The 24,297-nt window shown below is 38.5% G+C and overlaps 1 protein-coding gene and 1 long non-coding RNA gene across 2 annotated transcripts in view; one reads left to right on the top strand and one right to left on the bottom strand.

Moving 5' to 3' along the window:
- Nucleotides 1–13,698, top strand: part of LOC106947255 (uncharacterized) — a 19,678-nt gene extending 5,980 nt beyond the window's left edge. The window contains exon 3 of the long non-coding RNA XR_001424954.1: nt 11,780–13,698. This is a non-coding gene — a long non-coding RNA (uncharacterized LOC106947255). The remainder of the gene's footprint in view (nt 1–11,779) is intronic.
- Nucleotides 13,699–15,911: 2,213 nt separating this feature from the next.
- On the bottom strand, nt 15,912–22,674 carry LOC106947254 (atypical chemokine receptor 3-like). The gene is made up of 2 exons (XM_015032126.1): nt 22,475–22,674; nt 15,912–18,800 (listed from the first exon to the last, which is right to left on the bottom strand). The coding sequence occupies exon 2, from the start codon at nt 18,725–18,727 to the stop codon at nt 17,588–17,590; it is 1,140 nt and encodes a 379-aa protein (XP_014887612.1). The 5' UTR covers nt 18,728–18,800; nt 22,475–22,674; the 3' UTR covers nt 15,912–17,587.
- Nucleotides 22,675–24,297: the final 1,623 nt, after the last annotated feature.

Below are 24,297 nucleotides of genomic sequence, written 5' to 3'. Positions count from 1 at the left end.
GTAATTATAAACAACAAAAGTTGATTAAATTGCAACACAAAGAAGTAGAGTAAAATAAAATGGTGGTAAAAAGACAATCTAAGTATTTATATTCTGACAAAATCCAATGAATCTATAAATGCTTTTATGATGTATTTGGATTAAAAGTTTAAGAACGTTGAATCTGAAGCCACAAGTAATTCTTGTCAGCATCTCTGGAGTCTTGAGAGTTGTCAGTGTCGGAGCTTCTGATTTGTTGCATTTTCTTAAGCCAAACATCCAAATCTTTCATCACACTAATATCTCAAGAGAGACATCAATCATTTTCTACCAAATATTAGTCTTTCACCATCCTTGAAAATAAGATATTGGAGAGAACTGTAGCAAAATCTGGCTTTCATATTGCCAGACCGCACCCCTGCCTTGGGAAAACGTAAAACCTAAGGAAAAATATATAAGTATTTTGGGAAAACATACCTCAGCTTAGTAGCCACCTTAGACTACAATCTAGGATTGTCTAAAGAAGAGTGACAAGTTCAAAATATTGTTCTAGAAAAGCACTGAAAGTTAAACACATATATATAATATTTCGCCAGATTTCTTTTTCAGAAAAACGATGAAAAAAGACTGCTTTTTCAGGAGAGACATCTCAGGACTGGGATCTGCAAAGAGGAAAATATAAAGGAAAAGTCTTATAATATAAATAGATATTGTTTCATTAGCAAGCCTATTCTCAATTTTTTTGTAGGTTTGTAAAATAACAGACAGAATGTTGAAGTTTAAATTGCGTGTGCTTTTCATATAAACGTCTTTAACCCAACTTACAACTTTTACTTTTACATTTTTCTCCTGTGAAAAAATGTAAACCGATCTGCCATATGTTCTCACCTGCTGCATGACACGCACACACGTCTCCAGACAGACACGCATGGGTGCCCCCACCGCACATTTACCACCTCAGAAATGCAGACGCGCATGTGCTCAGACACACATCTGTGAAGCAGACAAGTCCTGATTAATGTGCAGAGCAACTGAAAGTAGAAGGCTGAGCCTTTGATTTTCATATATGTGTGCGTTTCCATTACAAGGCCACCTACTCAGAGCTATTTATACAGTGTACTGCAAACATAATCCGCATAGCAGGAGAGGTAAGAGGTGGGACACGATTCTGGTAAGAATGGGTGGAAAAATGCGCAAGGGTTTAATTAAGAATGAGGATTAAAGCCTGAAAATAATTACACAGTGTGAGAACCCAGAGGAGAAGTAAGCGGCTTTTGGCGTTCGAGCATAAGGGGGCACCTGTGTGTTCCCTGTAAGTGACCTGTGTTTTACACGTGTTTGTGTTTGTCCAGCCCCAGATGTGTTTGTGTGTCCAGTCTGTGACCTGGTGCCGATCACGTCAGTTGCTTGCGTGTCTCATTCACAGAGAAAAAAAAAAATTCCCACTGGTGGGCTGAGGTGATGGATGATTCCTGGAAGCTCTACAACTGTGTGTGCTTTCTGAATAGCTACCAGATAGTTTAAAAAGCGATGGGTTATTTGAGTTTCACTGCACAAGTATAAAAGTTTGGGCGTAAGGAGAAGGCAACAGGTTACCCACGGCATTTCAGGCACTGTTCTAACACTACTGGTTACAAGGTGACAGGCATGTGAAGGGGAGTTATTTAATACTGTAGCAGAATGTGGTAAACCGCAGCCTTGCCCATCCTCCTCCCTGAAAGCCATGTTTGTTCAAACCCCCTCTGCTCCTATAGAATTACAAACCATATACCCATTGTAAGACCAGAGTGGAAAGGCCAGTTTAGGTTGCAGTCTTTAGCTCAGGCATTTCTGCCCCAATGAAAATATTCATCCGTCAAGATTACAGTCTGACAGGACTGAGCTAAACAACCTGACAAAAACATTCTTTAGAATCGGTACTTTAGGCGAAACGCAAAAAAAATGTTGGGGGTCCAAGATGTGAGTTCTGTCAACCCGTGTCCATTCAGAAGAAATGTGCATAAAGCTACAATGTGCAAGTCCTGCCCTCATCATTTTTACTGACAGGCCTGAGTAGCTCACTTTGTGTTTCCTTAGTCATTGTAGAGGGTAATCAGATCAACCTTCAAGTGTTAACGCAGTTTTAAAGCTACGCTGCTCGTTTGCTTAGTTGGGTCCTAAATTTAAATGATCTAACACTTCGAGCACTTTATAGCACTGTTGTTGTACATCTATATTTCAAGCCCCCCGGTAGACACAATACTCGCACATCTGTTTTGTGTCCAGGTGGGCTTACATCAGCATTACTGAAAGAAACAGTTGAGTATGCAGTCTCTGTATGTAATGTGGTTCTCAAACTGTGGTACAGCTTCTGCTGGTGGTACAACGATCTCAGTCCAGTTCTGAGATCGTTGCACTGGCTCCCAGTTGCTAAAAGAATAGAATTTAAAATCTCTTTATTGGTGTATAAAACTCTACACAACAAAACCCCAGATTATATTACGGATCTTCTCCAGCCCTACATACCTCCCAGACCTTTAAGATCAAACCTATTAGTCATTCCGAGAGTTAGAACAAAATACGGGGAAGCAGCTTTTAGTTTTTATGCTCCAGCCCTCTGGAATAAGCTTCCGGCTCACTGCAAATCTGCCCCAACTTTGAGTTTATTTAAAACAAGGTTAAAAACATTTCTATTTGAAGTTGCCTATTCTTGAATTTATTTATTTTTTTTTTGTGTGTGTTTCTTGTCTGATTGGTATTGTTTCTCTGTAAAAGCACTTTGAATTGTCTTTGACTGAAAGGTGCTATATAAATAAAATTGCCTTGCCTTGCCTTACATGAGCTGCCTTCGGTGGTAGTCAGCAGAAATGTCAGTGCTAGTTACTAGAATTTTCAAAATTAATGAATTACCCAGTACAAAAGAACATTATGTCTATTTTGGCCTGAAAAACAATTGAAAGTCCTTTAGAATGAGCGGAGGAGTATTCCTGAGGGAAGAGACACATACTTTTATAGATATCCTTTAGTGTTTAAAATCACAATGCAATATAAGGTTCTTAAAACACTGCAAGTTGCATTGCAGCCATGCACATGAACTGCATGAACCAACAAGAGTTGCATTTGTAACTGAGGTAGTGAACCAGTTTTAGAGCTAAATTTCCAGGCTGAGCAGACATGTAAAGAGCCAGAAACAAATCAAAGAACCTTGAACTTTAATGTGACTCAAATTAATTGCTGTAATTTTCTTCCTTTTATGTTTTTCAATATTGTTCTTTAAATGGACTCAATTTTTATCAAGGGGTTTTCCAATAAAATCAGACAAAAAAGGCTTTGTGTCGCTCATTCTCTATCTGTCCTGTTATCATTCTGACATATTTCGCTCAAATGCTCAAATTACATCCGTTTGATGCTTTATGTTACTACAGTGACTTGGCAGGAAAATATCAAGATCAGTTACGTTGAGTCAGACATGAAATGCTAACATCTGAATGTCTTTTCATCAAGTAGATCAGTACGGTACAATTCTGAAAATAACTTGCACAATACATTTGTTTCAGCAAACTATTTTAATGATGATGCATAACTTTGTGTGTTCTAGTAAGTGAGACTTACTAGAACAAAAGTAAGTTTTTATTTCATTGCATCTTTTTATACAAATCAATCCACATTAAAGTGCTTCACAAAGAAATCACATTTAATAAAAACCATCTTGAACAATACAATCAGTAAGAAAATGCCCAGAAACTCAAATGTACAGAGAAATAACAGTTTACAATATGATTATTGTAATAAACAGAATAAAAAAACAACTTTTCAGGCATAAAAGTGTTGCATTTCAAGCTTGTTATCCAAAGTCCGAAGGAATAATGAAGAGGCACAGAATCTAAGTCACATGTGATCCGGTGTAAAGATGATATGATCACCTTCTATTGGTCCACTGTAATTTAACAAGTTTAAAGTCATAGTTGTACAGAGTCTGTCTGGTGATGTGGGAGGAAAAAAAAAAAAAAACATAGCCATGACTTAATAACTCATGGAAACGACTTGTTTATTTAGACACGGCTCAATATGTTGTAGAAACGATGTATTTATTTTGTGGGAAAAACTTAATTATAACAAGTCGTTGCCATGATTTTTTTTATTTTTTTTATCCCAAGCCACCAGATGGGCTCCATAGCATTGGCACTTACCAAGAAATGTTAAAGCACTGCATGCCTCTCTATGCTAACAAGCTCTATGGAGATACAGAGGATGACCAGGACCTGACAGCTGCCTACAATAACAAAATTATATTTTGAAAAATCAAAAGCATTAAACATGCTTTTCATTAAGCCCACATATATGTATCCAAAAATACTCAATTTTTATTTGTCTGAAGGAATATGCTGATTTAAATGTCATGTTTGAATTAACTGCAGGTGGAAAATCATCATAAAAATGATAAATAAAGGCCTGAACACATGTATAAACTACAGGTCATACATAGATGTGTTTGTTCACTTAGTGAACTGAGTAACTAAAAGATTTTTTTCTGTAATATTATAATTTATTGAATACAAGTGCATGTATTATGCAAAATTTGAGAGAACCTATAAATTGGGTTTTTATTATTTGTAACCTAAAATAATTGGAATACAACAGAAACACATGTAATAGATCACTCTATACATATGTTTATACTATTTCATTGAATCAATTTAATCAATCTGTTGTCATTTAATTGTACACTAGCTTTCATTATTGTAATTATTGTAGTATTTATTCCAAAATCATATTTAAAGATTCTCCTGAAACTCTTTGTCTCTCTTTAAGCAAACAACGGCGGCAAAAGAAAGAGGAGAAATCCTCTGTTAGGACTCTGAAAACATGGTCTTTACAACAGAATGCCAAGGAGGGAAACACAATCCATTTCATATTTTCATTCAGTCAGTTGTAAGACTTGGTGTCAGACTGGGTGTGGAAACTGTGATTTGACACGCCCTTAACTGGCCTGACACCCACCGGATACAACCACTTCCTCCCCTATCCATCTCACTCCTCCTGTTTTATTTCTCATGAGTTCTCTCACAAATTCATTTGCGAAGCCAAGTAAAAGTTTATCAAGGCTTTTGAAACTAATCCAAGGAAAGCAAATATAATTCCTCTTTTCATACATATTTAGAATTACAGAGAAAGCAGTCTGTTGAAAGTGGGAAATTTCAGTCTTTGAGACTTTTTTTTTTTGCTTACAGAAGTCTGGTTTCTGTTTTTGTGGGTGTGTATACGGTTGCTCATTTTTTTCTTTTTTCTTTTTTCGCAGGAACATGCATGGCATAAATCACAGTTTCTTTTAAGCCGGAGGGAGCCTGTAACTAAAAACAACGGTTTGCAGGCTGGGTAGAGTGAGTCAGGAGCAACGCTGTGGAAGCTCGTCTCCGGCAGCAGCCAGTAACTGCAGTGTGATGGAAGATGACGAGCAGCCAAGTCTCCCTCGAAGGTGGTGGTTGAATGACGTGGAGACATTCGTTTTTACCTCAGGGTGTGAATTTTCTTTGTGTGTCAGTGATGACTTCAGAAACTCCCCGTAAAGTGATATCACACATAGTGTTTCTGCGTGATACTCAAACAATAAACCTGGAGGAGGAACAGATGAAAAGACTAAAATATTTTTTATTATTTTTCCCTGTTGGTCCTAGACAGATCTAACCATGTAATCAGAGCTAATCACTGTTGAGTTGGTGTGCGTTTTCAACAAGTGTAATGAATTTCTGTAGAACATGAACCAGCCAGCAATCAGGTTTTGATTTGAATAACATGACTAATCAATCTAATTGGCGCATACATTTCTGAACCGCAGTTGGCAAGAGGCTTGATTCTCCGACATAGTTTTTTTTTTTTTTTTTTTTTTTTTTATGTCAGCTGAATCACGGTCAAAGCATTTTACAGGTCTTGGATTTTCTCTCAAAACGTCCACGTGATTGAAAAAGCAGGTATTAAATATACTTTTCATTCACAGCCAATTACAGTCAATAATTTCTGCCATCATCTTCCTTTTTTCACTCTAATTAAGCAGCATGGGGATATTGCTTTACATTTGAAGTGCACAAGCCTTCAGGTGTAATCGTTCCCAGACACAAGTAAAATAAGCTCAACGACGTCTTTGACAATGCGCACAACACACGTTGAGTGGGTTTTGTGGTACGTGACAGGGCATTGACACATGTTTAAACAATACATATCTTCAGTGGTTGGAATGTTATAATGAGAATATCAGAATGCAGACAAATTGCTGCACTATGTGGAGGGAAAAGCTGGAAAGAATAGCGTCGGGGGAATTTCCATGTTTTTTTCCTTTTGATCTGAAACATTATGTTCAAACAGCTCTATATATTGTGGCCCAAGAGAGCACATATGCACACATGCAAAAGTTCATATTTAAACAATGAAAAAAAAAAAAACCCAAAAAAACATGTTTATGAAAACTTGGCAACATGTCAGGAATCATAGCTCCAATTTATTCAGGGATGTCTATAAAAGCTGTGAGAGAAAAAGCAAGTTGATGTTTTCTGCTTTGTTGAAATATTACTCATTAATTGTTACGAGATCCAAAACAAAAGTCTAAAGTCATGAAGCGAGACAAAAAAAAAACAAAAAAAAAAACATTCTGTAATTCTTGTCCACACACTAACTGCACTAAAATATGTAATGGACCAACTTATCAACAGGACATATCTAAACAGTAAGGAAACATGCTAGCATTTGTCTGGCACTTCAGGAAACTGCTCTTAATAAAACAATAACAAAAGAGTCATCAGGAGCCAGAACAAAATGTAACTTATGCTACGGCTTCCTATACTCAGAAATATAAAATTATTTTGTTTGAGGAAGATACTCTGGGAGCAAAACATGTTTAGGTGTTTAGAGCCAGAACAAAATCTATGAAATATCATCATCAGCTTGAATTGCTACAAGTAGGTGACCAGAACACCAGAACAATTATTGAGTGCATTTTCAAGGTACAAATAAAAAACTAATTCCAATTTGTTTCTTTTTGTGCCTTGATACTTTGCTATTTATCATTAGCAATACAACCAAATAAAAAAACAAAAAAAAAAACTCCACAATTCTGTTTTACACACCAACAAAAAAAATCCCTTTTGATAACGAGGTATATTTTGTGCTAAATAAGGGGTAAAAAAAACACCCTTTGTATAGCTTAAAGAAATATAAATTGTCATACAAACAGACATGTATTTTTCAACTTTTAATAAGTTTTAAATGTGCATCCATGTTGAGTCCGTCTGGCTTGTGGTTGGCCAGACGGACTCCAGCTTTTCAAAACTTGGAAATCAGTGTGAGAGCAATTCAATTTTTCAAACTTCAATAGATTTTGAGTTTATTTTATGAATAGAATTTATTATTGATTTGAATTCAGTTTATTATTGAAGGCTGATTTCCAATATAAGCCCACCCTTTAGATACTCCTGCTGAGGAAAACGATTTATCTTTGTCAAAAAGAGAAAAAAAAAAAAAACATGGATATGAGTTATCACTCTGAGTGAGTTATATGGGACACAATCACAACACAAAGGTAGTACTGTGTTTTAATTTGTGAACGTACAGAAATTGAGCCTCTACTGCAACTGTTTTTCCCATGGGTATTTTATGAAGGCAAGTATTATTTCAGCCTCGACAATCAAAAAACATCACAGCTGTAGCAAAAAGATGTAGTCTGTCATTATAAAGGACCACCGCAAAGTAGCTATGTGAGCTTATTTTCCTACATAAAATGGCACAATCTTACATCAGAGGACAGTTTATGTCTTACAAATTCAATGTTTCACAAACTATCCACTGGCTGTGCCATGACTTATTAAGAACAAGGAGGCAGCTGCATGTTTATGAGCCTTATTAAAATTGCTCAGGGGCTGTAATGTCATGTTGACTTCACTGTGAAGCACGGTCTAGTCTGAAAAAACAAGGCGTGTTTATGTAGCAGAATGCCACAGTCTGACCCCAGACAGGAACCAAAGAAGGACATTTGGCTGCTCAAACATCACCACAGACAAAACATCTCCTGCAGCAAAAGGCTTGCTGTGTTTTTTTGTCACTTCACATAAATCCTGCTTTCAAACATGAGCGTGTCTGTTAACACACAGTGACAGCTGTGATAAAGGTAGGTCAGCACCTTTATTCATTCCCAGGAATCAAAATAAGCTCATTATCTGGACTTGGTCTCAAAGGGCTGTTGGGAAGTCGTTTATTATCCATATAGGAAAAATGGGAGGTTTTAACAGGAAACTATAGTAAACATGACCAAATTGTGTTCTTGAAGTAAATTTCTAACCATAATGCCACTTTCTACAAATGATATACTGATAGAAAAAAAAAGATGTGTTAATTAGACATGGGTTGATAGTAACTTAATATTTTAGATATCGCTTCATAATCAGTCTGATTCCTTATAAAACACCTGAATGATATAACTTTAATAACTCAGCCAAGTGGTTTGCTTGGACTTGTATGTGTCCAAAAGCTGTTTTGCAATTGACTTATTTTCCTCAGAACGTCTGTGAAGATTTGATATTAGTTCTGACACGCGTGTCCAGTTTGAATGACTGAGTGGAGACTGAACCTGAGGCTGAGCATCGGGCTGAACTCTTGAAACTGTCAGGATGGTGAATGAATTAGGTGACTTCTAAACACTGGAATCAAAGTTTGGGCACGGCTTGTGGAATAAATCAACCACCAATATGGGGCCTGAGCAGCAATGTGTCCGTCCTTGAACCATTACATTTGTGGATCTTGCAACGATTAGAGGTTTTCAAAAGAAATGGTTGAAAAACCACCGTGGAGCAGTAAGTGATGAAGAGGACTTCCCATAATTCAGAGTGCATGCGAAACTTATTTTAAAGACAGTGTCTAAACACGGCTTTATCTGTAAATCATGTTCAGAAGTTTAGTCAAGCATTCTCTCCAAGTAGAGCTACAGCAGCCACTGAGCTACTGGAGTCCTTTGTTTCTTTTAGTCTGCATATTTATACATTTATTGGGGTAAAATGCAGGCAGCTCAGTGGTGTGGTTATTGCTGAAACCTCATGGCAACAACGCCTAAGGATTAAATATCAGTTTGGCAGGCTTCTGCAGGGTTTCTATGTCCCCCCTGCTTGGTTTTACTTGGGCTACTTAGGTTTCCTCCCACAATCCAGAAACATGCATGTTGGGTGAATTAGGGGTTCTCAGTTGACTTTGTGAGTGTGTGGATGCATGGATGTTTGTCTTTGTGTTACCCTGCTGATGGATTAGTAAGGTGTCCAGGGTGAAGCTAACCCAATGTCATCCCTCAACAATGAACCGGACAGACTAAGGTTTGTGGAAAAAAAAAAAAAAAAAAAAAGCAGAGCATTAGTATTTACTTTTTGATCATTGAGTAAAATGAATTGATTATTCAAGCCACTTGTTGACATTTATTTATTGTAGTCCCTTTTTATTTATTTGTTTCTTGTAATAATATTGTTTATTATGTGTGGTTGTACTTTTATAATTTTGATAAACAGATACACATAATGAATGAACAACATTAAGTTTGTTCACAGTTTAAGTTTTTTAAAGCAGCACAGCTGAAAAAACAGGTGACCATTTAAAAATAGTAGTTTTAGCAGAAGTACACAATGAATCCAAATTATTACGCAATGAGGATGCTGAGACGGTGATGTGAATTCTGTGATTCTGGATTTGCTCTGAAAAGTAGTTTGAGGTGTAATTAATTGAAGTTATTTGCATATGTTAGCTGTTTGACCTTAAGATATTGCTTTTACTCTTTATTTCCTTAAAGTCTGTCTTATGATATACAAGTGAAGTGAATACAATTTTACAAAATGTTAGGAATCACTTTGTGCTTGACTGAATCACATAGAAATACTGATGTTTTTAGTTTCCTTTTTTTGTGTATTTTAGGACAAAAACTGTACAAACAAAGCAGTTTTTGAATCAGGAAATATGACTTGTGCTGAAATAAAAAAAAAAATAGTCCAACACTTGAAAGTAATATCTACATTTTATCAACATGTTTCTTCTGAATTTGAACAATAGTTCTGGAGTGATGCATCCAGAGTCCTGACATTAATCTGATAGAAAATCTATGCAGAAAGCTAAAGATTAGGGTGATGTCAAGGAGGCCTTCCAATGTCAAGGACTTGATAAGTAAAAACAAATACCAGTGAAAACATTCAAGTGTGCAGTCATAAGAAGGGTTTGTGATGCCCATAGAGACTTTTACAGTGATTATTTTGAAGGATATGAATCATTTTTGACAAGCCGTTTTATAAAACTTAAACAAAAACAAAAATATTTCTTAATGTCATTAAGAGATCAGTAGAGTTCACACTTTAAACACATTGAACCTTGATACATTGAGCTACAGCGGTGCTCTAATCGTCCCTCCTGTCAGCTGAAAACAGGAAAACGAGGCTGCTATTCACACACGCTAAGTAAATGAACAGTACCAGCTTGAAAGTGTCGCCTGGTGTGATGAGACTTGATTCGACCCAGATGGTAGTGCTAGAATTTGACATTAACGTGATTCATAAAGGCATGGAAAGTTCAGGTCGAGTGGCAGTGTAATGGTGTGGGAATATCTGGTGCACTTTGGGCCTATTAGTACAAACTTAAATAATTGAATGCTTCTGCTGTTTACTTTCTGGAGGATGCCAGAAAGCTGAAATCATCACAAACTTTGTGTTTGCAGTACTGCAGCGGCCTCCATGTTGACCCGATGTCAATCCAAATGGGATGTGATGGAGCAGGAAATTTGCATCTTGGATGTGCAGCTAACAAATCAGAGCCATAATTATATCAATTATAATTTCATCATTTAAATATGAACCAAAACATTTCCAACACCTTGTTGAATCTACGCCATGTTAAACAGTTCTAAAGGTAAAAGAGGCTAAAATGGAGCAGAGTGTTTAAATCATTCAGCAAGAAGGACATATCCAGCCATACTTTCTGTTCTTAAGGTTTTCAAACATTATCAGTTAAACTTTATTGTTTTCTCAGGATAATGGTATAATTAATACACAGTGACTGACAGCCATTGGTCACAACAAAGCCAGATGAAATATGTTATGTCATATTTTTAAGAGAGAACCAAGAGATATGATAGCAAACTACTAGACTCATTTGCTAACTTATGTGCTTCTTTTTGTTTGTTCTGAATTGATGCTTAATTCCAGATAGTTTTTTTGTTTATTTGACTGTGATTCCAGGGCAACATCATCATGCCTGTCTATAGCCACGCATAACAAACAAATAAAAGTAATCGTCTTAGCAGACTCATCCACTGGGTTCGCTGCGTACACACTCAACTTTAATTATCTATCACTCATTGTTTAGCTGTTAGTTGCAGCTGGATGAGATATCCTAAACCTTGGAAAAATAAATCCTTTGGTGTTGTTTATGAAGCGACCAAAGCTCAGTCTTTCAGAGAGTTCTTTTGAGAGTTGTAGTCCTGTTGCATGAAGCGGAAACTTGTCTTAAAGACATATCATCAAACTGGTGATAGTTCCCAGCTCACTTAAAGACTCTGCCTTCATCACAATTAAATCAGGGTACATTAAATGAGGCATGTAGTTGTAAATTTCTTCATCGCTTCATCAAAAGTCCAGTTCAGTTGTCTCTAAACCTTTTTTTCTTCTTCTCCTTTTCTTTTAGACTAAACATCTGACCTACATCTGGCCACAGGGGTTGTCCTTTCCTGCTGACAGTAGTGGATCGCTAAACTAACCCAGACCATGAGGTTTTCTTCATATGCCCACTAAAAACTCCCTCTGACAACAAACAGCTGCTTCATTAAATATTTAAAGCCTTTTATGTCACCCTCTTCAAGTCCTTTACTACATGGAGCAAAGCAAGCGCAAACTATATTAGGAATCAACATTCATGCTTGGAAACAGTCCAGAAACAATATTGTAGTTTCTTTGACCACACAGGGATGTTTGCCTTAGGATCATCGGATAACTCTGCGTAAAATTTCAAAGTGCGCACCTCCTGGGGAAGACGGGAAAGAATCCATGTGCCATAAATTACTCTGTGCCGCTGCACCTCGTTTCTATTTCATTATTCATTCATGTTATCTTGTCTCAGTGAAAGATAGAGGCCATTACTGTGAAATGAGAAGCAAAAGAACCTAACTCCATTAACAGAATTTATGCTCCATTACGTCCGCTTATTAAATCAAACCAAAGCAGATAGTCGGACATTAAGTAACTGCTGTTAAATCAGAGAAAATCTGATTTAAGGAAAATGAGAGCTGAGCATTTTGGTATTCTCAGTTCCCAGACTTGACGCTTGAGGCAGTTTAGATTCTGATATTCTTCACTCAACGTGTTTCCTTTGTTTTGGCGAGGAGCTCGCACGCTGTCTACGCTCCAGGAAAACATAGAGCTACAATTAAAGGCAAGGTGATAAAAGAGCCTCAGCTTGCTCCTCTGAGGCTGGTTCAGCATTTTAACTGCACCGCGTTAGAGTTTGGTCACGAAAAGGTTCTCAGTGATAGGTTTGATACTTCTGCATGTGAAACATCTTAAAGCAGAATAATCTAATTAGAGCTGGCAAACTGTGACAAAACACAGCAGTTCATAACATAAATGCATTCCTGGGGAAATATAAGCCATTTAACTGGAGTGCAGCCTCACTTTTCACCCTGAGAAACCCCGTCTCCCAGGAATTGGCTATTTAAAAAATCCAGCATCGGCACATTTACAGAAATGAAGTTTTTTTTGTCAGATTACTTTCATCGTAAATCAAAAAATGATTCCAAAAGAAGCAGAAAAAAAAAAAAAAAAAAAAAAAAAAAAAAAAAAACAACCATAGCTTACATGTTCCACTTCAAGCATTTTGGTCAATTTTGATGGTTTACTGAAGCCTGAGAATACTGTTTCCTAGAATATTATGTGAGACCAATGAAAATATTTTTTTAAGTACAAAAGACGCCATGTTTTTTCCTACACATTGTTGCACCTAAGCATAAGAATTAGGTGTACAAGATAACTTGTATTTTGAAGCAAAGCTCATGCAAGTAACTTAAAAAGATTCAGAAGTTGTTGACAGCGGCTGGCAGCACATAAACGTATCCAGGACACTGGATACACTCCATTCACTGTGTTGAGCCGCTCCTAGGCCAGAAACATAAATGTCTTACCTGGGCCGAAATGGAATTTGGGAAAATGTTGCTCACTGCTCTAAAGTTTTCTTTTCAGGTAAAAGTAATTTAGCATCCTGTTTTAAGTCCCAGAGTTTAGGAAGTTTGAGGTGCAGAGGGAAGTTTTCCACAGTCAGTGATTGTTTGAGGAGCAATGTTATCTGCTGCTGCTGGTCCACTGCGATTTATCAAGTTTAGAGCATGTCATGTTTCCATCAGCTGACAAACTTTATAGAAGTGATCATTTCCTTTTCTAACACGAGTTAGCCCCTTTTCACACTGCCAATAGTACCAATATCTGATTTAACAACCACAGTAAATTAGATATTGATAGACCAGCAAACTGGCCTGACATCATTTATTAAATAATCTTTGAAGTATTGTCATGACAAACCAGAGTCACGGGCCGATCATTTTCTGTCATGATCAGTGTTTCTGTGTATTTATTTTTAAGGGTTTTCTGTGTTCAGTGTTTCAGTTTTTAGCTGTGTGCTAACTCTCTGCTGTACTGCCTGTTCTGGACTGTTGAGTTTTCTTCATTAAATCTATCATCTTTATCATCTCTTCACCACCTCGCAACCGCCACACATGACATTTTCATGCCAGTAATGATGCAGCAATTCATTCAAAAGGAAATCCATCCGTGTATTGAGTTTTATACGTTGCGCAGTATGTGGACAAGCTTTTCAGTAGGTTGACATTTCTGTGTAAAATGCACTTTTAATTGGTGTAATGTAAGTCACAAATTTATTTTTCTGATCCAATAATCAAAGTTAACAGAAAATCAGCTTTTTGTGTAATTACACTTTTTAATTAATTTTCAACAACATTGTCATTACTGGGATCCAAGTGTGCTCTAGACTTATTTTTCAATTTCCGCTAACAAACATACAAAAAAATAACATTGCATACAAACGTCTCCTTGTTTCTCATGCATTTATGAACATATATTATCATGTAATATTTTCAAGTAACTTGTTACAGTCGACGGTTCTCACAGGGACATCCTCATTTTGTAGTTGAAACTTTTATCCTCTGTCTCTTGCACCTATAAACCAATGAGCCTTTAGACTTACACATTCTAGATACGCATACTTGTTCACTGAATCTATGTGTGGGCCGCTGAGATAATAACGTTGCTCATCATCACGCCTCTAGAAAGTGATATCTTAATATGTCTCTGGCTCCAACACAGAGGATTTTTAGCTTCAATGATAAAAGGGAAAACACTGTTTAGATCAGCGCTGTAGAGGAGCTCTGTCTCTACTTTCGTAGCATTTTAATTACACTTCAGATAGTCTTTGTATATTCCAAGCACACACCAGATGGGTTTAATTAGGACCTATCACTGTTTCTTTAAAATCCACTTGCATGGTGATCACTTTCAAGAGCAAAGCCTTTCATACCTTATTACAAAGCATTGTGTATTTGTTGAAGATGAGTTAGTAAGTGGAGGATCGCTGACCTGTAAAAAGCCTCTGGAAGGTATTGACGGGGTCAGATGAGAAGGTCTCACATAGGGAAAATAATTCAGAACAAGAAAGGAGAGGGAGGCCTGTGCACACTAGGAGTGCTGCAAGATCAAGGTTGTGTCTGCAAAAGAAAGGAAACTGGAGGGGTATCATTAGCAGGTCACTCGCTTAGTTTAACCTTCAAAATTCCCCGCACAGCTTCCTTATCAGCCTGACCTGAAACAGAGTGGCAGGACTGCGCCAGCAGCTCCGCAAATAACACGTGCTTCCTTGGTTTCACCAGTGCAAACCTTTAGCACAGCTTTCAAATGAAATACACTGTCTCAAGGGTATCAGAAATGGGACTAAAAGCTTTGGAAAAGAATGAAAATATGTTGCTAAAGACGAGCAATAAAAAAAGGATTTCAGTTTTTATTGCTTATGCTTTTTAAAATAATTTTCCTGAGATTTCACACCACATCCATTCTCTGCCACATTTTCTTTAAAGAAAGGCGCGATTCAATAAGAACTCGTGTGAGACAGGATTTTCATGAAACAAATGAAAATGATTTGTTGCATGAAAACAAATGCAACAAATGGAAATCATTTGTTGGTTTGAGTAAGTGAATGGTTTTCTCTTTATTAAACATATTTTCATTCCCTACACACACTCATATTCATTAGATTAAGTACAATCTAATGAGATTTGATTAGTCTCTAGTGAGACTTATCAAACATATTTTTTGAACTGTGGGAAAAAGGCAGAGTACCCAGAGAAAACCTGCACAAGCTGGGGCTGAGCCCAGGAACTTCTTGCTTCAAGGCAGCAGAACCAACAGCAGCTTGGACATGACAAATCACAAACTAAAGTGCTCCAAACCAACAAAGTCTTTCTTTGTAAGTGGAAACTCAAAAGAAATTTGCGCTGTTGTTTTGGAAAGAGGAGAGCGACATTTTTCTGCTCTTTTGCTGTAGTGTGCGTCAGTAACTGGATAATGTGTTTTTTCCTCTAAGTTTCAGCAACTGAACCATGACCAGACTTAAAGTTCAGTGTGCATTTTCCGGGACAGCTGGAATAAACCTCAGAAAGTGATACTTATTTACTTTTTTTTTTTTTCCTGAAGGTGCTTGATGCTTTTTGTGTTTATTTTGAACTTAATAACTCAGACTCAGTGGAAAATGTTTTTTTCAAAACCACATTCCATCAACATTAATCCCTTAACATGTTACATGACTCATAATGAGTAAACACAATATTAGCCATACTAAAATTAGAAGTGCACTTTTTGACCAAAAAAACACTGAAGCAAAATGTTTTTTTGTTTTTTTTTTCTGTTTTTATTATATAACAAAACACATGCTATACAATACAATGCAAAGGGAAAGCTTGTTGTCTTACAAAAAACATGTTTGTGTCTCTGCTCTTTTCTTATCCTACATAAAATATTTGCAAAAGGCATACAAGTGTAACACAAAACCCACTACGACATCATATCAAAATAACACGGTGAATAAAATGTATCTCTCTATACTCTCAATGTTTAACACATAAACATTATCCCTTGGTGTCAAGCTTTTGGTTCATGTACAGATAAACAATCAAATCTGAATTAGTACGTTGATATTTACGCAATTTGATCTCAGACAGCCATATTGTAAAGCTGTTCACCGCAGCTGCAGACTCCATTACAGGACGCAAGCCGCTTATTAATGTCATTAGATCATAAACTGTGAGCTGTCTGTGGCAGACAGAGAAGGATTATTAACACACGGACATGTGTAACTGCCACAACTTTCAATAATATAACTTACTGACATAAAAAAAACATACTGTATTATGTAATAAAGGAGTATTCAGTGACATCTGGAGCTTTTTATTCTTGCTTTATAAGATCAGTAGTCTCAGCAGAAGCCTACAGATAAAAGTGGAGAACGTTTATGTCCAAAAAAGCAGGAGAAAATAAAAAGAAATTTCAACATTTTTGAACAGAGGTTTTGTTAAGGGCTTATAAGGAGTTAATATATGAACTGGTGTTTTCATTTAGTATAAATTCAGACTGATGAGTTTCAGAAAATGGATCTAGAATGGGAGAGACTGAAACCAACGAGCACTTTCACCATCTTAAAATATCTTCAATATAAAAATGTCATTGTTGTTTATAAGTAGAAAATGCTATTTTAGAAACATTTGAACTATTTTTATGTCAATGTTGAGCTTTATGTGCAAAGACAGAGAGTAACAACCAAAAGGAAAAAAAAATAAAAAATACCACACCTTCAAGCTAGGTTGATAGGCCAAGGTATGGTATGCTAACTTTAGCTAAGCTAGTAAGCTTAGCTAAAGCTTGCCTGCTTAGCAAGCTTTAGCTAATGTTTCATAACCTCTGATGCTTCAGAAATGACGGTTCATAATCAAATTGCAGACAAGAGTGCTATAAATACTTAAGCAACAGCTACAAAAAAAATTGAAAAAAGTGAAAACGTTTTGGATTTTAAAAAGAAAATCCTGTTTCTGGAGGCTTCAGCTGACTAAAATGAGGTTGTAATTCACAATGTGGCAGCAGGACAAAAGCAATGGAGCCAGATAGCGGCTCAGCTGCAAATGATGAGGAAATGTTTTAAAATATGAGAAATTGTGCGAAGAGTTTGCATTACGGCAGAAAAGAGACAAACAGTGTAAATGTACATAAATACACAAAAGTAGACTACAAAGATATTATTCCGTTGATAATATACATCACTCATTACATGCACACTAATTCACAGAGCATACACACATAATAAAAAAAATAATTTCAAACAATTTACACTCAATTTTGGTTTTTCATCTACAATGATTTGTAAATCAGCTGCTATTATAAACTGCTTTAAGTGCTTTTTGATCAGTCTTCAAGTCTTTCAAGGTCTAAAGCAGATGTTTGTGAAAAGGATGCTCGATTGGTTTAGAGCAGATAAATCAAGCGGAGCACAAGTTCATATGCTGCTAGACTCACTGAGATCAGATCAGTGGCGGGTTTTCTACAGCTGAGTATTCAGTCTCCGACATGTTATTAGTCTCAATAAGACGTGCCAAGCCCGTTCGAGTTGAGTATTTGAAAATGAAGGCCTTCATGAGGTCGTAGCGGTAGTTTCGATTGATGAAGTTGTAGAGAATGGGGTTGAAACAGCAGTGGAGCAGGGACAGGCACTGAGTGAGGTGCAAGGCCACGAAGAGCACGTTCTCCAGGCCACAAGTCAGTGGCACCAGGCCCAGTTGTGACAGTGCGTCAACCAGCAGAGCAGCATGATAAGGACCCCAGCAGGCCAGGAAAATCACAATGTAGGCCAGAATTACCCTGCGGCTCACACGGCGCTCCTGCTCCAAATGGGAAGACGATGATGATGACGATGAGGAGGAAGAAGAGCGGCTGAAAGCTCTGGCCAACAGGGCGTAAAACACTGCAATGACCGGAAAGGGAAGAACAAAGCCCAGCAGGATGAAGCTGAGCTGCACTCCCACCATCCACTCCCTGTGGCTTTCCTCTGGATACTCCGGCCTGCACACCATGGTGTCGCTGTGCAACGACTTCACAGCACGCAGGAAGTAGGTTTCAGGAGAAGACGCCACCAAAGCCAGAAGCCACACCCCAAAACACGCAGCTCGACGGATCAACTTCCTGCGAGCGCCTCCCTCTTCTCTGTGCTGCGTCACGGTCAGGTAGCGGTCCACGCTCATGCAGGCCAGGAAGAAGATGCTGCCAAAGAGGTTCACAGAGAAGAGCAGGTGCGTGAGCTTGCATGCCACTTCGCCAAATGGCCAGTGGCCATGTTGGGCCAGGGAGCTCACCCACACAGGCAGAGTGACGCACACGCATAAATCTGCAACTGCTAGGTGAGCAATGTACATATGCGTCTCATGGCGAGGCGTGGAGTCTCTTTGGGCACGGATGTTCACCCAGAGGACCAGACTGTTGGCAGCCAGTCCGATGACGAAGATAAAAGTGTAGAGGATGCACATGGAGTACAGCAGAGCAGTGCGGTTAAAAGCTGTGGTGCACACCATCACATCCACTCTTGATATGTTGCTGAAGCTGTCGGAGACGTTCAGCTCTCCGAGGTTCTCCCAAAGCTCCTCCAGCTCAGTGGCGCTAAGGCTCATTTTGTGACACTGGGGTGGAAGACCACAGACTACTGGGAGGTAATGCACACCAGAAGTCCTACAGGGATGGGTTCTGTGAAGACATAAAAATAACTTAATAAGTTTTTACAAGCAGTTAGATGTCAGGAGAAACATCAAAGCATTGTCTGGTGACTGAGATCTGCAAGCTAAAATTGATCAGCCAGTTTGCCAGTCAAGTGAATGCTCCAACCAGGTCAGCCTTTGGTGTGAACACCGTTACTGAGGGACAAAGACTGAAAGATATACATTTGAAGAATGTATATTCTATGTATTCGCTCATGTGTCTGCAGTTCATTTAGGTTGCAGAAGTGTTAGAGAACAACACTTTTGTCAGATAACAGGAATGTGGTTATGTAGTACAGCAAAGTTGCGCATTTTTTCCTTTTGAGCTTTCGACTTCTGCCTATTTTGGAACATGATGAATTTGGAAACATTGCTTTTTGAAAATTTCAGTGTTAAGGCAAGCACAGGCAATACACACAAAATGTAAATCTTCTATGTGTTTTCTTTAAGTACAATTCTTTAACGAGAAATATTACAAAACCTTGACCTGACAAAATTCCGATTGGTGCATTTGTACTTGGAGAGTTATTCAGCTGCAGAAACCATGTTTTGTTTAACAAGAGGTCTCACTGAGCTAGTAAAATATAAGATCGCGAAGAATCAAACCCTAATGTGGTTAAGTTGTTAAAACAGTGCTTTCATGAGTTCCTAACACCTCTCTGTTATCCTCTCATAAATGGTGGGGTGTTTCAATGATGGATGTGCACTCTGGGGGCAGCACAATAAATGTTTACATTAGCTCCACTGGCAGAGGGAGCAGAGTGGACATAAGGAAGCGGGACCGAGAAATCCAAACACGGTGTATTTCCGGAGCATTCTGGGCATTCCAAGATAAAGCACTGGTGAGGGTGGGAAATCCGATGCCTCTTTAAAAGAGGTTTTCAGTTTTTTTTTTTTTCTTTTCCTTAGCATGCTTGTTTTTGTAAAACACATTGTATCCCATGTCTTTTCTCCGCTCATGAGGCAGGAAAAGAGAGGGCGAGAGATCAGCTGTCACCACCCAGTTGATCAAAGAAAAAGTTGCACATGGCTCCGAATACGTCATCTTGCAACATCTGATTCTAATAAAGCAGGAACGCAACATAAGATTTCAAACCTGGAGTAAATGTAAGCAAACGAAGCAGTCGGGCGGATAAAAGAAGTCGGCATCTCCAGCCCTTTGGACACTGAGAGTCTCACCCCTGCCTGGCCCGCATTGGCAGCTTTTTTTCCCTGCAATGTCTCTCTCTGCTAACTGTCAGCCCACCACAGTGTGAGAGATCAGAGGTGAGGGGTGATGGATCAAAACCAGAACACGAGTGGCTTAACCCTGCCGTTTGCCCCTCGCTGACTCGTACGCCCACAGAGTGAATTGTGTGCAAAGATCAGCAGGGGGGTGCCTGACGGCTGCAAAATGCTTTGGCCGAGGTTAAAAAGAGGGTCACCGACCACTGGTTTGGGCACAGCACGCTACAGAGCAGTGAAATGTGACCGTGTCAGACATCTGTCTGTGGGGAGAGGCTAATGCTGCACACGTGATAATTGGCACAGAGTCACACAGGATGAGGAATGACGAAGTGTATGAAAAGAAGTTGAAAAAGGACACCTGGAACCTATCGAAAGAGCAGTTATTTGGGGATGGTCTGCCAACTTGTATTCACTCACTTTAGAAAACATGTGCCTTTTCAGTATTTATCAGATTACGTACACGTGAAGCAAATCAAAAGAAACACATTTAGTTTTAACAGAGATGAGTTTGAAATCATCAGGGGGTGTTAATCATCAGGGTTGTATTAACTGACTTCTGCTACCTTCCTTCTTCCTCCCAGTCTTCTGTGTCTGACATTTTTCATCTTTTCAATTGTACAATAGATTGTTGTGAATTCATGTAAAAGTTGTTGTTTTTCTTTACATGCTTGAAAAGGAATTCATGTCCAGTCGTTTCTGTTTCGAATTTTGTCATATACTGTATTTCGTCAACTATCTGATAGACCTACTCAAAGTACTCTATACGTGTGAAAAAAAAACTTACATGGCTTAAACAGTTTTATATGAATAAAAATCTGAAAAGTGTGGCACGCCCTTATATTCAGCAGCCCTGAGGTAAAATAGTCACTCCTCTTTTGGAATGGATTTCTACCATTCCTGCACATTTTTCTTTTTTTTTTTTTGTTTTTGTTTTTGTAGAATAGCACTTGCTTAGTTACATCCATGTCTTGTGTGTTTTCGGGCGATGAACACTGCTGCACGATATGATAAAAGCTTGAGTTATTGTTTCGCTATCAAAACCTGCTTTATACATTTCCACAACTTCACCCCTGGCCTGTCAGCTCTGTTACTCGGTCTTTATGATAGAGTTGTTCACTAAAGCTCTCTAACAAAACTCTGAGGCCTTTGCAGATTAACCGTATTTACACTGAGAGTGATTTACACACAGGATGACTCTATTTACTAAGTAGCTGGCTGCTGAAAGCAATTGACTGCACAGGATTTCCTTTACGGGAATCAGAGAAAATAGGTGCTGAATAAAATGCATACCACATTTTTTTTTTTTTTTTTTTAGATTTGTTTGAAAAAAGAAAGGAAATAAAGAAAAAGAAAATCATGTGCCATTTGGCTACTATTTCATAATTCATAGGTCTATTAAACAAAATCTTAATAAAATACACTGAAGACAATATTTATTAAAAAAAAATCCAAGCTTTTAACTCTGCAATTGTGTTATTATGGCAGTTGTCTGGGTACATTTCTGAATTTCACGCATAACCCCTCGCATAAATATGCCCGTATCGACAGAAGGTTTTACTGATTGCAAGACTTTTAACTTACTCCTTTGAGATAACTCTGATTGAACGCATATCTGATGCCCTTCTCTTAAATCATCTCGATAAGATAGGAGATATTCGCTTAAATTGTGAGCGTTCGAGCCGCGGCAATCCCACGAAACTCGAACTCCTGTAATTATATGGAAAATACCTTTAAGGTGCCAGGTCGCCCCACGGGCTTCAAGCGAATTAACCTCCTGACACCCGCAACATCAGATAACAAACAGACTGCACATAAAGCCTCCCTCTTCCCCACTGTATGTTTACCTCTCCTTTTCTCCACGTTTTTAACCCGCTCTGCGGTCACAAAGAAGGGCCGAACGTCATTTGTTTCACAATACGCCAAATCGTTTCATGTGCAAATGCTGGTAGAGGTGAATAGCGCAGGTGCAGCGTTTTCGTCAGACGCCGCTCCTGTCAGTCCCGATCGACAGGCTCCCGGATAAAATCTCTGGCCTCTTTGCACGGGACCCGGTGTTTCCGCGTAGATAACCGGTGAGGTGTCACTGGGTGCGTTATTACGCATGAACTCCTAATGGAACGAGCGATCCCAGCCTGCTGGTGCTCACAGCGGATGCATACAGTGTCACTGTAGTCATTGTTGATTTGGATCAGGCTGTCAACAAACCTTTATCAGATTTGAAGCCAAAGTCTCACTCAAGACTCGAGGCAAACAAATGGCGCAAACACGCAAACGAGCGACAGAAATTGCAACCGACACTTTTTTTTTTCCAGCAGAAAGGTGTTAGAAAAGTTGCCGTGATTCCTTGAAAGAGCGAAGTATTTATAGAAAAGCAAGCAGAGGAAAGTCGCAGCATCTCCGTTAAAAAGTTTCGCTTCTTCTTCACCGAACGCTTACCTGATTTTCTTTTTTGTTGTTGTTGTTCTTTTCAGTCTTCTCCTTTCTTAATCGCAGTCTCTCGTCTGTGGATCAGATTTGTTTGAGATTACTTCGGGTGTTTCAAAGAAACCTCCACTCTGCAGCGAGAGAGAGAGAGAGAAAAAAAACTTCGCGTGTGCTTCACTCCTTCTGAAGCAAATGTGATCCACTCCCTCGACCTGCACTTGCTGATAAAAAAAAAAAAAAGCTACGCCTCCTAAGGCTGGTCCCAGCAGTGCTGCGTACTGATATGGCATCACCTCCGGCATTCAAAACATCACGCAGGCCAGCGTGATGAGAAAAAGAGAGAAAAAGAAAAAAACAGAAACGAGCATTTCTGCCTGTTTTTCCCCAGAGCCTTCTTGTGAAACAGTAAAGAGTGTAAAAGCGTCTGTGCGCTATTTCAGCGTCATCAGCTTATTACAATGTAATCGAAAGTAAATTTATTTCAGTCATTCAAATCAAAAAGTGAAACTTGTATGAATTCATTGCATGGAGAGCGTTATATTTAACATTTTATTGGTGTCATTTTGTTATTACAGTAGCTTAGAACTTACAAAAAACACAAACACGTTTAGAAAACTAGAATACTACATATCAATAAAAAAAAAAAAAGTATTCGCCCACACAGTGTATTGACTTGATAGTTGTCCAGATGCTGGTTTAATTTTCCAGCTGGACTTGGCACATGCACTGCCAAAAGAACCGTAACTCTGAGTCACCATGACAAAGATAAATGTGAGACAGCAGAGCTAACCCTGCAGATGAGCTGGAGAACTCAATTAAACAACTTAAGGCTACTTAGACGGTGCATCTAAGCTGAGTCACAGTCTGATCTTCACGTTGGTGCAGTTCATTTCAATTCACAGGACCTCTGCCTGTTTTCTGCCGTGCTAAGAAAGCTCACATTGCTGTAATTACAGCCTTCAGCTCGCCTGTATTGCATAGTCAGGGTAAGAAGCTTCCAAGGTCCCCGGTTCAGGAATGGCTTAACACAAGGAATGCGACAGTTGTAGCCCATATCCTGGACAAGTAGCCCAAGTCAATGTGTGGTGGTTCTTGAAACACTGCAACCCATGTTTTCACTAAACTTTTGAATGGGGTTTAATCTTCCTTGTGCATCTTACTCTACTCCAGTTTGTTCATTCACTTAACTTTCCCGTAAACAGTTTGGACAAAGCACTCTGCAACAGCCAGTTCTTTTTGCAACAATCCGTTTATTGCTCACCCTCCTTGTGGAAGGAGTCAACGTCGACAACAAGTTTTATCAACTGACGGGGGCAAATACATGTGATACACGTTTCCACAATGACTAGTCAGGGGCAGTGATTTCTGCCCCACCCCAATTTGCCTAGATATGAAACCGAAGTTTCAGTGAACCACAACGATCGCCTTCTGCATCCACCCAAAACCAACAAATGGGTTTAACCCCACATCCACTTCAACAGAGGTAACTGACAACACAGAGAGAGAATATTAATCCGCCATGGTAGAAAACATTACTCTGCCATGGTGGTTTGGTGTAACATGTTAAATATGTTTTCAGAAAAAGACATTAAACATCAGTCTTTGACTGTACAATGTTTTTCACTTAGCGATGGACTGACTGAAATAAATGACATTTCTAATAATATTGAATGAGTCTGTAGTTACTGCAGAACCATTGAACTTAACCACACTAGTGCTGCGTTGCTGTGAGTCAACATAAAGCCAGTGACACCAAAAAGTAATATGTTTGTATTTGTGAATGAATTTATCTTTTAAATATTTCAGTGGTGATTATGTATTCTGTAGCTAAAGGA

Source organism: Poecilia latipinna, unplaced genomic scaffold (genome assembly GCF_001443285.1).
Source record: "Poecilia latipinna isolate Pla-1442-1.1 unplaced genomic scaffold, P_latipinna-1.0 Scaffold231, whole genome shotgun sequence".
Taxonomy (NCBI): domain Eukaryota; kingdom Metazoa; phylum Chordata; class Actinopteri; order Cyprinodontiformes; family Poeciliidae; genus Poecilia; species Poecilia latipinna.
The sequence above is the reverse complement of the archived record's forward strand: the minus strand, read 5'-3'. Positions and strand labels throughout refer to the sequence as shown.

Excerpts from the sequence above, each read along its gene's own strand:
- LOC106947254 (XM_015032126.1), bottom strand. The coding sequence starts at position 18,727 with ATGAGCCTTAGCGCCACTGAGCTGGAGGAGCTTTGGGAGAACCTCGGA.